Raw genomic sequence first — 12,133 nt, 5'->3', positions numbered from 1 at the left:
TTGTCGTCTCAGCGGCTTCCGGTTTTCGATTTCCCCCCGATCCAGACTTCCTGGCTGTCGACAAACGTTCCCCAAACACTTTAATTACATTTGTAACGCTTGATTTGGCAACTTTTAGCGATTGTGCCAGCTTTGCGTGCGAGTAGCTCGGATTTTCGCGATGCGCGAGCAAAATTTGGATACGCTGCTCTTCTTGCTTGGACGGCAATTTGACAACTGAAGAGTGAATTCCAAAATCAAAATAGGAGCAACATTCTACACACACACACCTTCAAAATGAGGGGTGTTCAGGTTTTTTAAATGCAAAATAGAAAGAAATACGTCAAGTTTATATTGACCAAATTTTGACCGTATCACCCTTTAACCATTGCACCACGGTGGCTCCCCCAATAATAACATTTGAATTTTTCTTGAATTTGTCAAAAAATATTTACATACTTCAAAATTAACCTCTCCGGGGCCTCTTGGAGGTGTAAATGTCATCCGATTGAAAACTGGCCCTCTAATTATCATACGAAAATTTATAATGGTTCACAATTACTATGTATAGGCTCCCCTAAATAAACCGATCAAGAACTAAGGAGGCTTATAAACCTCGGCGGTATATACTAACCCAGCGAACAATTACTTCCGAATTCGGACCGAATTCTGACAGAACGTCTGCTAGATCATCCGAGTCTGATTCCGAATTCGGTCCGAATTCGTTCGGAAAGTATAATGAGCGGATGACAAGAATTCGGACCGAAATGTCTGAGGGAAATCGGAAGATTGCCCGACATTCCGACAGAATTCTGTCCGAATTCGGATGGGCAATTCTGAGGGAAATCTGATAGTTTGACCGACATTATGCAGAGAAGCTCGAACAGTTCTCGGACATTTTTCCCGACACTTAGCAGAGCATCTCGGAACTTTCTCGGACAATTTTACCGACATTTAGCAGAGAATTTCGGACCTTTCACGGACATTATGTCCGATTTTGTTCGGAGAAATTCGGACCATTGTCGGACACTTCGTCCGACTATCTACCGAGAAGCTCGGACTTTTGTCGGACAATTAACAATGTGATTCAAAGTTATTTAAAAAGATTTAAAACTAAAATTTTATTTTAAAGTTATTTAAAAAGATTTTAAACTAAAATTATATTTCAAAGTTATTAAAAATCTATGTTATGCTAAGAGATCATATTAATTTGTTCAATTCAATAGTAGTTTGTAAATTAAATATTAATATATTACATATAATGTAACCTAATATTGTTAAAAAATATATACAGTATAGTTCGGCAATCTTTCTCTTATTTCTTTTATTCAGTCGATCTTTTGCTGCATTGAAAACAGCCTTCATATTTAATTCAATAGTAGAGTTCGACGCTTGAGGAATTCTTCCAAATGTGAGATCTAAAAAATGAAGTTATAATCATTAAAATTATAATAATAACAATAGCGCTGTTTTAAATACCTTTAAGCAACTTTATAAAATAGAAATCCTTGACAGGTATGTTGTTGTTCGTATTTGACCAAGAAAATTTCGAAGCAATGTTGTCGTCTTTAAATATAAGTTTTTTTTATTTTTTTTTTTTAGAACACCGTTATGATATTGTTATTTACTATTTTAACACTTCACTTTGCCACTATTTTGTTTATTCACTCACCGTTTTATTTGTACGATCTGTTCTGCGCGATATCACAATAAAAAATGATAATGGAATGCAAAAATAATAACAAAATGAAAAAACAAAAATTCCTTCCGAACTTTTGCAGAGGTTTTCGGTCAAATCTCGGTTGACAAAATTCCCTTCAGAGATTCTGCCGACTACGTCGGTTAGTTCTCGTACGAAACTTCAGAGATTGTGCAGACATCGTCTGAAAAAAGATCCGAGAATGTGCAGAAAAAGTCGGATAAATCTCGGAAGAAATAACAGAATTTCGGCTAAATGTCTGATATAATACCAGAGATTTAGCAGACGTTTTCGGACGTCCGACACGTCGGACATAATTGCTCGCTGGGAACATACTTCATTAATTCCAATTCATTACCACGTGTATGACTATTTCTTTTAATGTTGAACACTTTAGAATTTAGGATATACCCAAAAAGTCCACTGCTCACATTCTGTCCTTGCATTTATTCCATCAACTTGAAATAAAAGTTATAAATTTCTTTTAGAGAACTCTACCAGGCATATGTTGATTCGTATGCCAAGCAGGGTTGAAAATTGTAAAAAAAAAAAACATTGAAATAAAGTAGCATCAACTCAAGTTAAGTGAAACTTAATGCCAAAACACATATAAACAATAACAACGTTCAATAGACGGACAAACTGTTGCCATTGCTTTATTTCATAGAAGGAATACACGGTCGAGCAAACAGCTAAAGCAAATGTGTTAAAAGTCAAAACGGAAATTCTGTGAAGCAGAACATAACAACGTTCCTTTGCCAGTTAGAGGAGGTTTAGTTTTTATGTCAACATATAACATTCCTCCTTTACCCTTTTGCTCGCGCAAATCGCTTGCACGTGTATGTGTGAGTGATTTTTGGTTTCTTTTACCAATGTATGAATGAATATTTGACTGACTGAATGAATGAGTGATAAGTTTTATTTGTTTGCAATATAAAATGAATTTACCAGTGTTGCACTACTTCTCGCCTGTGTCCCCCGTTTATCCAGCAATTCGATCTCTACAACTACTAGCACTTGTAAGTCTGCCACATTAACTCATTGCATTAAAGACGGCTTAAAGCAAACATACGAGTATACTAACACATCGTGGAAACATGCTAAACTGTTTCGTCTTAATTCGATTCGTCTGACATTTCACTCTCCCACTCCTTCTCTAAACTCTGTAAAATTCAGAGCGAAAAAATAAGGTTCACAATAAGCACAAATATATGAGTGTGTCTGTGTGTTAACAAAGATTTGATGTATCAGAGAAAATCTCAAATGTATGGAAATTAAACGGAAATATAGAAAAAATTCAGGGGAAAAGGAAAAAGTGTGCTTATACTTTGGATTGATAAGAAATCCGAATCGTATGTGAACAGTATATGAAAAAAAAACAAAATATTATACTGATACGAAAGATTAAGCGTCATTATTTGTAGGACATTAAATTCATACAAAACCAAGGACAAATTTATTTAAAATTTAAACAAAAAAAAAAATTAATTAGAATAAAGTTTATATTCTTTATTATTGTTTTTATTTCAGAGAAAAAGTATGTAAGTAAGTAAAAATCTTATTTTGCAAAAATTTTATTTCTATAGAAAATTTTGTCAAAATTGTAGGAACAGAAAATGTTCTCAAAATTTTATTTCTATAGAAAATTTTGTCAAAATTTTAGAAACAGAAAATTTTCTCAAAATTTTATTTATATAGAAAATTTTGTCAAAATTTTAGAAACAGAAAATTTTCTCAAAATTTTATTTCTATAGAAAATTTTGTCAAAATTTTAGAAACAGAAAATTTTCTCAAAATTTTAGAAACAGAAAATTTTCTCAAAATTTTATTTCTATAGAAAATTTTGTCAAAATTTTAGAAACAGAAAACTTTCTCACAATTTTATTTCTATAGAAAATTGTGTCAAAATTTTATTTCTATAGAAAATTTTGTCAAAATTTTATTTCTATAAAAAAATTTTGTCAAAATATTATTTTTATAGATTTTTTTTTTCAAAATTTTATTTCTAAAGAAAACTTTGTCAAAATTTTATTTCCATAGAAAATTTTCTCAAAATTTTATTTCTATAGAAAATTTTGTCAAAATTTTGGAAACAGAAAATTTTCTCAAAATTTTAGAAACAGAAAATTTTCTCAAAATTTTATTTCTATAGAAAATTTTGTCAAAATTTTATTTCTATAGAAAATTTTGTCAAAATATTATTTCTATAGATTTTTTTTTTCAAAATTTTATTTCTAAAGAAAACTTTGTTAAAATTTTATTTCTATAGAAAATGTTGTCAAAATTTTATTTCCATAGAAATTTTTTTCAAAATTTTATTTCTATAGAAAATTTTGTAAAAATTTTATTTCTATAGAAAATTTTGTCAAAATATTTCTATAGAATTTTTTTTAAAATTTTATTTCTAAAGAAAATTTTGTCAAAATTTTATTTCTATAGAAAATTTTGTCAAAATTTTATTTCTATAGAAAATTTTGTCAAAATTTTATTTCTATAGAAAATTTTGTCAAAATTTTATTTCTATAGAAAATGTTGTCAAAATTTTAGAAACAGAAAATTTTGTCAAAATTTTATTTCTATAGAAAATTTGTCGAAATTTTATTTCTAAGAAAATTTTTTCAAAATTTTATTTCTAAGAAAATTTTTTCAAAATTTTATTTCTATAGAAAATTTTGTCAAAATTTTATTTCTGTAGAAAATTTTGTCAAAATTTTATTTCTATAGAAAATTTTGTCAAAATTTTATTTCTATAGAAAATGTTGTCAATATTTTAGAAACAGAAAATTTTGTCAAAATTTTATTTCTATGGAAAATATTATCAAAATTTTATTTCTATGGAAAATTTTGTCAGAATTTTAAATTTAGTCAAAATTTTATTTCTATAGAAAATTTAGTCAAAATTTTATTTCTATAGAAAATTTAGTCAAAATTTTATTTCTGTAGAAATTTTTTTCAAAATTTTATTTCTATAGAAAATTTTGTCAAAATTTTATTTCTATAGAAAATTTTGTCAAAATGTTATTTCTATTGAAAATTTTGTCAACATTTTATTTCTATAGAAAATGTTGTCAAAATTTTAGAAACAGAAAATTTTGTCAAAATTTTATTTCTATAGAAAATTTTGTCAAAATTTTATTTCTATAGAAAATTTTGTCAAAATGTTATTTCTATAGAAAATTTTGTCAAAATATTATTTCTATAAAAATTTTTTTTTTCAAAATTTTATTTCTAAAGAAAATTTTGTTAAAATTTTATTTCTATAGAAAATTTTGTCAAAAATATTTCTATAGAATTTTTTTTCAAAATTTTATTTCTAACGAAAATTTTGTCAAAATATTATTTCTATAGATTTTGTTTTCAAAATTTTATTTCTAAAGAAAATTTTGTCAAAATTTTATTTCTATAGACAGTTTTGTCAAAATTTTATTCTATCGATAATTTGGTCAAGATTTTATTTCCATAGAAAATTTTTTCAAATTTCTATTTCTATAGAAAATTTGTTCAAAATTTTATTTCTATATATTTTTTTCTCAGATTTTTGTTTATTTTAATGGGCTGTTTAAAATAAACAAAAATCTGATAAAAACCAAGTGGTCATAAAAAGAATACACAAAATATTTTCGACAGTTTATTTCTATAGAATTTTTTTTTTAACATTTCATTTCTATAGAAAAATGTTTTCAACATTTTATTTCTAAAAAAAAATTTTTCAAAATTTTATTTCTATAGAAAATTTTGTCAAAATTTTATTCTATTAACAATTTTGTCAACAAATTTTATTCTATGGATAATTTTGTCAGAATTTAATTTTTATAGAAAATTTTATTTATATAGAAAATTTAGTCAAAATTTTATTTCTGTAGATTTTTTTTTCAAAATTTTATTTCTATAGAAAATTTTGTCAAAATTTTATTTCTATAGAAAATTTTTCAAAAATGTATTTCTATAGAAAATTTTGTCAAAATTTTATTTCTATAGAAAATTTTTCAAAAATGTATTTCTATAGAAAATTTTTGCAAAATTTTATTTCTATAGATTTTGTCAAAATATTATTTCTATAGAAAATTTTATCATTTTTTTTTCTATAGAAATTTTTTTCAAAATTTTATTTCTATAAAAAATTTTATTTCTATAGAAAATTTTGTCAAAATTTTATTTCCAAAAAAACTGGCATTTACGAAGCCAATGTATCCACAGTACAACATCAAACAAAAATTGACAAAAGGTTTTTGGTTCATTCTCATAGGATCATGTTTCTGGTGTGGAATGGCCACATTTTTCTAAAGTTTAAAGTTAAACTTTAGCCCTCTTAGTCAATGGTGACTTTTGTTGATTGATTACTTTTGTCGTTACTTTGTCGTTCACTTCCACACCACTTTGTCGAGAATAAAAAAACCCTTAAAGTACGAGTAACACGAGCCGTTACGGTCTTATTGTTCTTTGATTGAGTGATAGTATTATTTTCCCCTTCGGTAGAATGAAATGACAAAACTAACACAACAATCAGCTTTAAGACAACTTTTCAACCAAATAAGAGACAAAAACCAATCAAGGCCTGTTGGCTGTTACTGGCAAACATTGTAAATGTTTTGACCACAAATATAACTTTTAATACGGCGAAGCTAAATTAAAATTGTTAGTGGATGCATAAAATGTTTAATTTAATTTATTTCCTACTTACTTTTCATCAAACGAATATTGTACATTCAAGACTTGAAACATTTTCTGATACAATTTATTGAAAAATGTATCCATGACATCGAGTAAATCGATTCGCCCACGATTATAGTAATTTTCCAATTCTTTGAATAAATCGGAAAAGACATAGGAATTCTGTTGATATATCACACCATAGGTACGGGTAAACATATTATGAAATTCCGATTTGGACTCTTGTAAAAGTTTGCGAAAATTTTCTGAAAAGAAAGAAAACAAAAAGTATGAAACTCAATTAGCTTTTCTTTATAAAAAACAACAAAAAATACAAAAAGTCATTTTTTGAATATATTTTTTATTGATCAATTTTTTTTTTAGACATATTCCACATATTTTTAGATTTTTCTTCGACTCAAAAGTGATGCTTTTTCCATGTGTATTAGCATACATTTTATTTGTTATTATCTTTGATAACTCGAACAATGATGGACCACACTTGAGATTTACAAGAGCTTTAAATCTAGCAACAATCATTGCCATGGACGTCATCATCATTAAGATGAAGGAAAGAAGGCTGGCTGACGTATTAAACAAAACATGACTTTAAACAATCCAACATTAAACAGAAGCCCGCATGCACACACCACACACACACACAAAAACACAACATAACCACTTGAGGGCTCACACCACACCAAGCTCAGGCGATAAACGCCTGGCACTTCACTTGCAATGCTTACAAGAGCGAATAATAGACATTTTGTCAGAAATAGAGAAATAGAGATTTGTTAATGGTTCCCTCTCAGCTCCATGCTCCTTGCTTCTCCGGCTTCCTATTCAGCTACTTGTCGTGTCAAAATATGTTTTTTTTTGGATTTTTTTTATGTGATACTTGTTTTGTTACGATCTGTTACCGGAGGCTTGAGTTGATTAGTATTGAACTGAACAATTACATTTTTTTAATGTCAAAAAAAAGTTGGTGGCAAATGACATGTAATTTTAAACGCCTCTAACTCTAGGCAATTTGAATATTTCATTTTGTGTAGGTATAGCGATAGAGATTAAAGTTTGTTCAATCTCAGATTTTGTTTTGGGGATTATGCAGAGGTGAATATATAGAAATAGGAAAATTTTCTATAGAAATAAAATTTTGACAAAATTTTCTATAGAAATAAAATTTGGATAAAATTTTCTATAGAAATTAAATTTTGACAAAATTTTCTATAGAAATTCAATTTTGACAACATTTTCTATAGAAATAAAATTTTGACAAATTTTTCTATAGAAATAACATTTCGACTAAATTTTCTATAGAAAAAAATTTTGACAAAATTTTCTATAGAAACAAAATTTTCTATAGAAATAAAATTTTGACAAAATTTTCTATAGAAATAAAATTTTGACAAAATTTTCTATAGAAATAAAATGTTGACAAAATTTTCTATAGAAATAAAATTTGGATAAAATTTTCTATAGAAATTAAATTTTGACAAAATTTTCTATAGAAATTAAATTTTGACAACATTTTCTATAGAAATAAAATTTTGACAAAATTTTCTATAGAAATAAAATTTGGACAACATTTTCTATAGAAATAAAATTTTGACAAAATTTTCTATAGAAATAAAATTTTGACAAAATTTTCTATAGAAATAAAATTTTAACAACATTTTCTATAAACATAAAATTATAAAACAATTTTCTATAGAAAAAATTTTTTTGACAAAATTTTCTATAGAAATAAAATTTTGACAAAATTTTCTATAGAAATAAAATTTGGACAAAATTTTCTATAGAAATAAAATTTGGACAAAATTTTCTATAGAAATAAAATTTGGACAAAATTTTCTATAGAAATAAAATTTTGACAAAATTTTCTATAGAAATAAAATTTTGACGAAATTTTCTATAGAAATAACATTTTGACAAAATTTTCTATAGAAATAAAATTTTGACAAATTTTTCTATAGAAATAAAATTTTGACAAAATTTTCTATAGAAATAAAATTGTGACAAAATTTTCTATAGAAATAAAATTTTGACAAATTTTTCTATAGAAATAACATTTCGACTAAATTTTCTATAGAAAAACATTTTGACAAAATTTTCTATAGAAATAAAACTTTAACAACATTTTCTATAAACATAAAATTATAAAACAATTTTCTATAGAAAAAAAAATTTTTGACAAAATTTTCTATAGAAATAAAATTTTAACAAAATTTTCTATAGAAATAAAATTATGAAAAAATTTGTATAGAAATAAAATTTTGACGAAATTTTCTATAGAAATAACATTTTGACAAAATTTTCTATAGAAATAAAATTTGGACAAAATTTTCTATAGAAATAAAATTTTGACAAAATTTTCTATAGAAATAAAATTTTGACAATTTTTTTTATAGAAATAAAATTTTGACAATTTTTTCTATAGAAATAACATTTCGACTAAATTTTCTATAGAAAAACATTTTGACAAAATTTTCTATAGAAATATAATTTTAACAAAATTTTCTATAGAAATAAAATTATGAAAAAAATTTCTATAGAAATAAAATTTTGACGAAATTTTCTATAGAAATAACATTTTGACGAAATTTTCTATAGAAATAACATTTTGACGAAATTTTCTATAGAAATAAAATTTTGCTACATACACTAATCCCCATTTTCATAAAGTTCCGTTAGTGTTCCGTTAACTAACCAACTTTTGAACCGTATTATGGACGAAGCTGTCATCTTGCATATATATTCCATATGCCAGTTAGGAACTTAATTGACGAAAATTTTTCAGTTAAAGCTAACTGAAGAGAAGATATTTGCAATTTACTTTCTGTTAACTGGCAGTTAAAGCCTAACGGAGCTACATGAAAATGGCCGTAAGAGTGATTGCACTCAACAACAACAACAATTACCAACAGTTGGCATTGCTGAAGAGAATTGAGAGAGTACCGAATAACACTACTGAGCAGGGCTGCCAATTTTGCCGATTTATCAGCATTTGACGATTTTTTACTCAAACAATAGACAATTTCGATTTTTGCTTCGAAAATACCTCTGCTCTTTAGACTCATAGTATAGGGATATAAACTTTTTGAATTTTTAAGAAATTTTTGAAAAAATATGGTTAGCTAAATTTTAATAGAAATTTATTTGTGCGTAAGTAAACTATCTTTTAAGTATAAGAAAAACTCTACACTAGGAAAATCTTTTAATCTTTTTAGACACAAAATCACTTCACCAATATCCCGCGGTTTTCAAATCATAAATATGTTAAGGCATACCTAATATGAAGGAATAATACAAAGACTACTCGTAATGTTGCAATCTTCTCTTCATTTGAGCTACTTGAAAAAACAAAAACGAAACGAAGAACAGCTACAAAAAAAATGTTTCGACATTGGTGGCTGCTGCTGCTGCTGTATTATGCCACCAGTTGTTCAAATCTCAAGTGGGTGTTGAACAATTTTCGGCTATAATTTTCAATTGTTTCTTTACTCAAGTACTCGACACTGCTTGAAGTCAAATGTTTTCTAATTATAAACAAAAACGAAACAAGTATTTAGCAAGTGATTTATGCTACTGCTGATGGTTGAATTCTTTTCTGTTTTGGTTTTGTTTTGCCAGCAATTGAAATTTGAATTCCAATTTATTTGAAAAGAAAACATTCCGGGGTGGAAACCAGACTTATGATTTATGACATTAGGGGTTTTTTTTCTTTTTCTTTATATTTTTTGTACCCTGTTATATATAGAAAAAAAAATGGAAATAATGTTTCGTTGTTTTTTTTTTTTATTTTGTAAAAATTTTGCCTTTTACGTATTACGATTTTTTGTTAGGAATTTGAAGAATTCGCCTGATCACATTGAGGTCAATACAATGGCCATTGAGCACGCATCAAACAAGTTTTCTATTCTTGGCCATTTCAAATATTTCACTTTGTCAAATTTTTCCCTTTGAAATTTGAATAAAGCAAATGAGTTTTGTTTTTTTTGTTCTTTTCGCCACAGCAGCACATCATGAGTGGCTTGTTTTCCTTTTCAAGACTGAGGGTGGAATGTGTTTTGGGTAATTGTGAAATTTGTTGATGAAAATTATTTTGTAGAAATGTATAGAATAATTTTTTTTGAACCAGAAACACTGCACGAAATAATTTTTATTTAATAAAAAAAAAAATTCTCAAAAATGTATGTCGAAATTTTATTTCTGAAGAAATTTTTTTTCAAAATTTTATTTCTATAGAAAATTTTCTCAACATTGTATTTTTTAAGAAAATTTTGTCAAAATTTTATTTCTGAAGAAAATTTTCTCAAAATTTAATTTTAATAGAAAATTTTCTCAAAATTTTACTTCTATAGCAAATTTTCTCAACATTTTATTTCTATAAAAAATTTTGTCAAAATTTTATTTCTGTAGAAAATTTTCTCAAAATTTTATTTTTAAAGAAAAAATTCTCAAAATTATATTTCTATATTATATTTCGTCGGAATTTTATTTCTATAGAAAATTTCGTCGGAATTTTGTTTCTAAAGAAAAATTTCTCAAAATTATATTATTATAGAAAGTTTTCTCAAATTGTTATTAATTTTTATAAAAAATGTCTCAAAATGTTCTTTCTATAGAAAATTTTGTTAAAATTTTATTTCTATAGAAATTTTTATGAAAATTTTATTTCTATAGAAGTTTAGTCAAAATTTTATTTCTATAGAAAATTATCTCAAAATTTTGTTTCCACAGAAAATTTTCTCAAAAAATAAAGTTAAACGAACGTGTTTGGTCTATCACTAATGAAATTAAATGTGCATGTGTTTTATTTATTTAGTTGTTGCAACATAATAAATAAACGATATAATTTAACATCTAAAATAGCTTTGAAATTCCAGAATTTCTGTTCCAATTCACAAGCAGCTTCGTTTTGCGTATGCATCAGATCACAGAACCTATTTAGCCGTGAGAAAATAAATAAACATATAATTTTTAAATATTTCCCATTAACAACTGTTTAAATAGTTCCACTGGATCAGTGCATATCTCAATGCACTCTACGGTAAGTCGAATTAAATGTTTACATTGTTGCGTGGAGTGAAAGTTATGTTGAAGTCTTGGAACAAGGAAATATTTTGGTTACATTAAAAACCATGTCCATAATGAGTTTACATAGATCTAATATTTTTGACCTTCCCTTAAGGATTTTTGTATTATTGATTCCGGCTGAATTAAGACATTTCAAGCATGTCGTCTAAATAACCAAACAACAACAAGACTCTACATATAGCGACGGCAACTAGAGAAGTTTTTGAGTTTTCTTCTCACCTGGCTTAGCTATGCTCTCTTACTCTCTTCAGCTTCTATCTCTCACTTAATCACATCTCTATCTCTCACTTAATCACATCACCAACTTAAGATTACAAATGATGGTGGTATATAAAATTAATACACGTGTTTTTGTAAAACTTTGAAGTTTTACAAACAAACGCAGGGAATTCCCTATAGACTCTATAGTATAGAGTGAAGGTGAAAATTCTTCATGAAGAATTAAATGAATATGGCCAATACCAGAGAGTAATGTAAGCGAGCAAATGATGAATTTGTAAAAAGAGTGTGACACGAGTCTCCGTACTCGTACACACACATGTATTGATGTTTTGTATTGAAATAAAATTTTGACAAAATTTTCTATAGAAATAAAATTTTGACAAAATTTACTATGGAAATAAAATTTTGACAAAATTTACTATGGAAATAAAATTTTGAGACAAATTTATATAGAAATAAAATTTTGGGAAAAATTTCTATGGA

At 26.1% G+C, this 12,133-nt stretch overlaps 1 protein-coding gene across 3 annotated transcripts in view; it reads right to left on the bottom strand.

Moving 5' to 3' along the window:
* The window catches only part of dlp (glypican dally-like), a 237,361-nt gene that overhangs the window by 16,571 nt on the left and 208,657 nt on the right, over positions 1–12,133 (bottom strand). For all 3 annotated transcript variants that reach the window (XM_075303802.1, XM_075303803.1, XM_075303804.1), the window contains exon 4: positions 6,360–6,594. In XM_075303802.1, the coding sequence (XP_075159917.1) occupies positions 6,360–6,594 (235 nt within the window). The remainder of the gene's footprint in view (positions 1–6,359; positions 6,595–12,133) is intronic.

This window comes from Haematobia irritans, chromosome 4 (assembly GCF_050003625.1).
Source record: "Haematobia irritans isolate KBUSLIRL chromosome 4, ASM5000362v1, whole genome shotgun sequence".
Taxonomy (NCBI): domain Eukaryota; kingdom Metazoa; phylum Arthropoda; class Insecta; order Diptera; family Muscidae; genus Haematobia; species Haematobia irritans.
The sequence above is the reverse complement of the archived record's forward strand: the minus strand, read 5'-3'. Positions and strand labels throughout refer to the sequence as shown.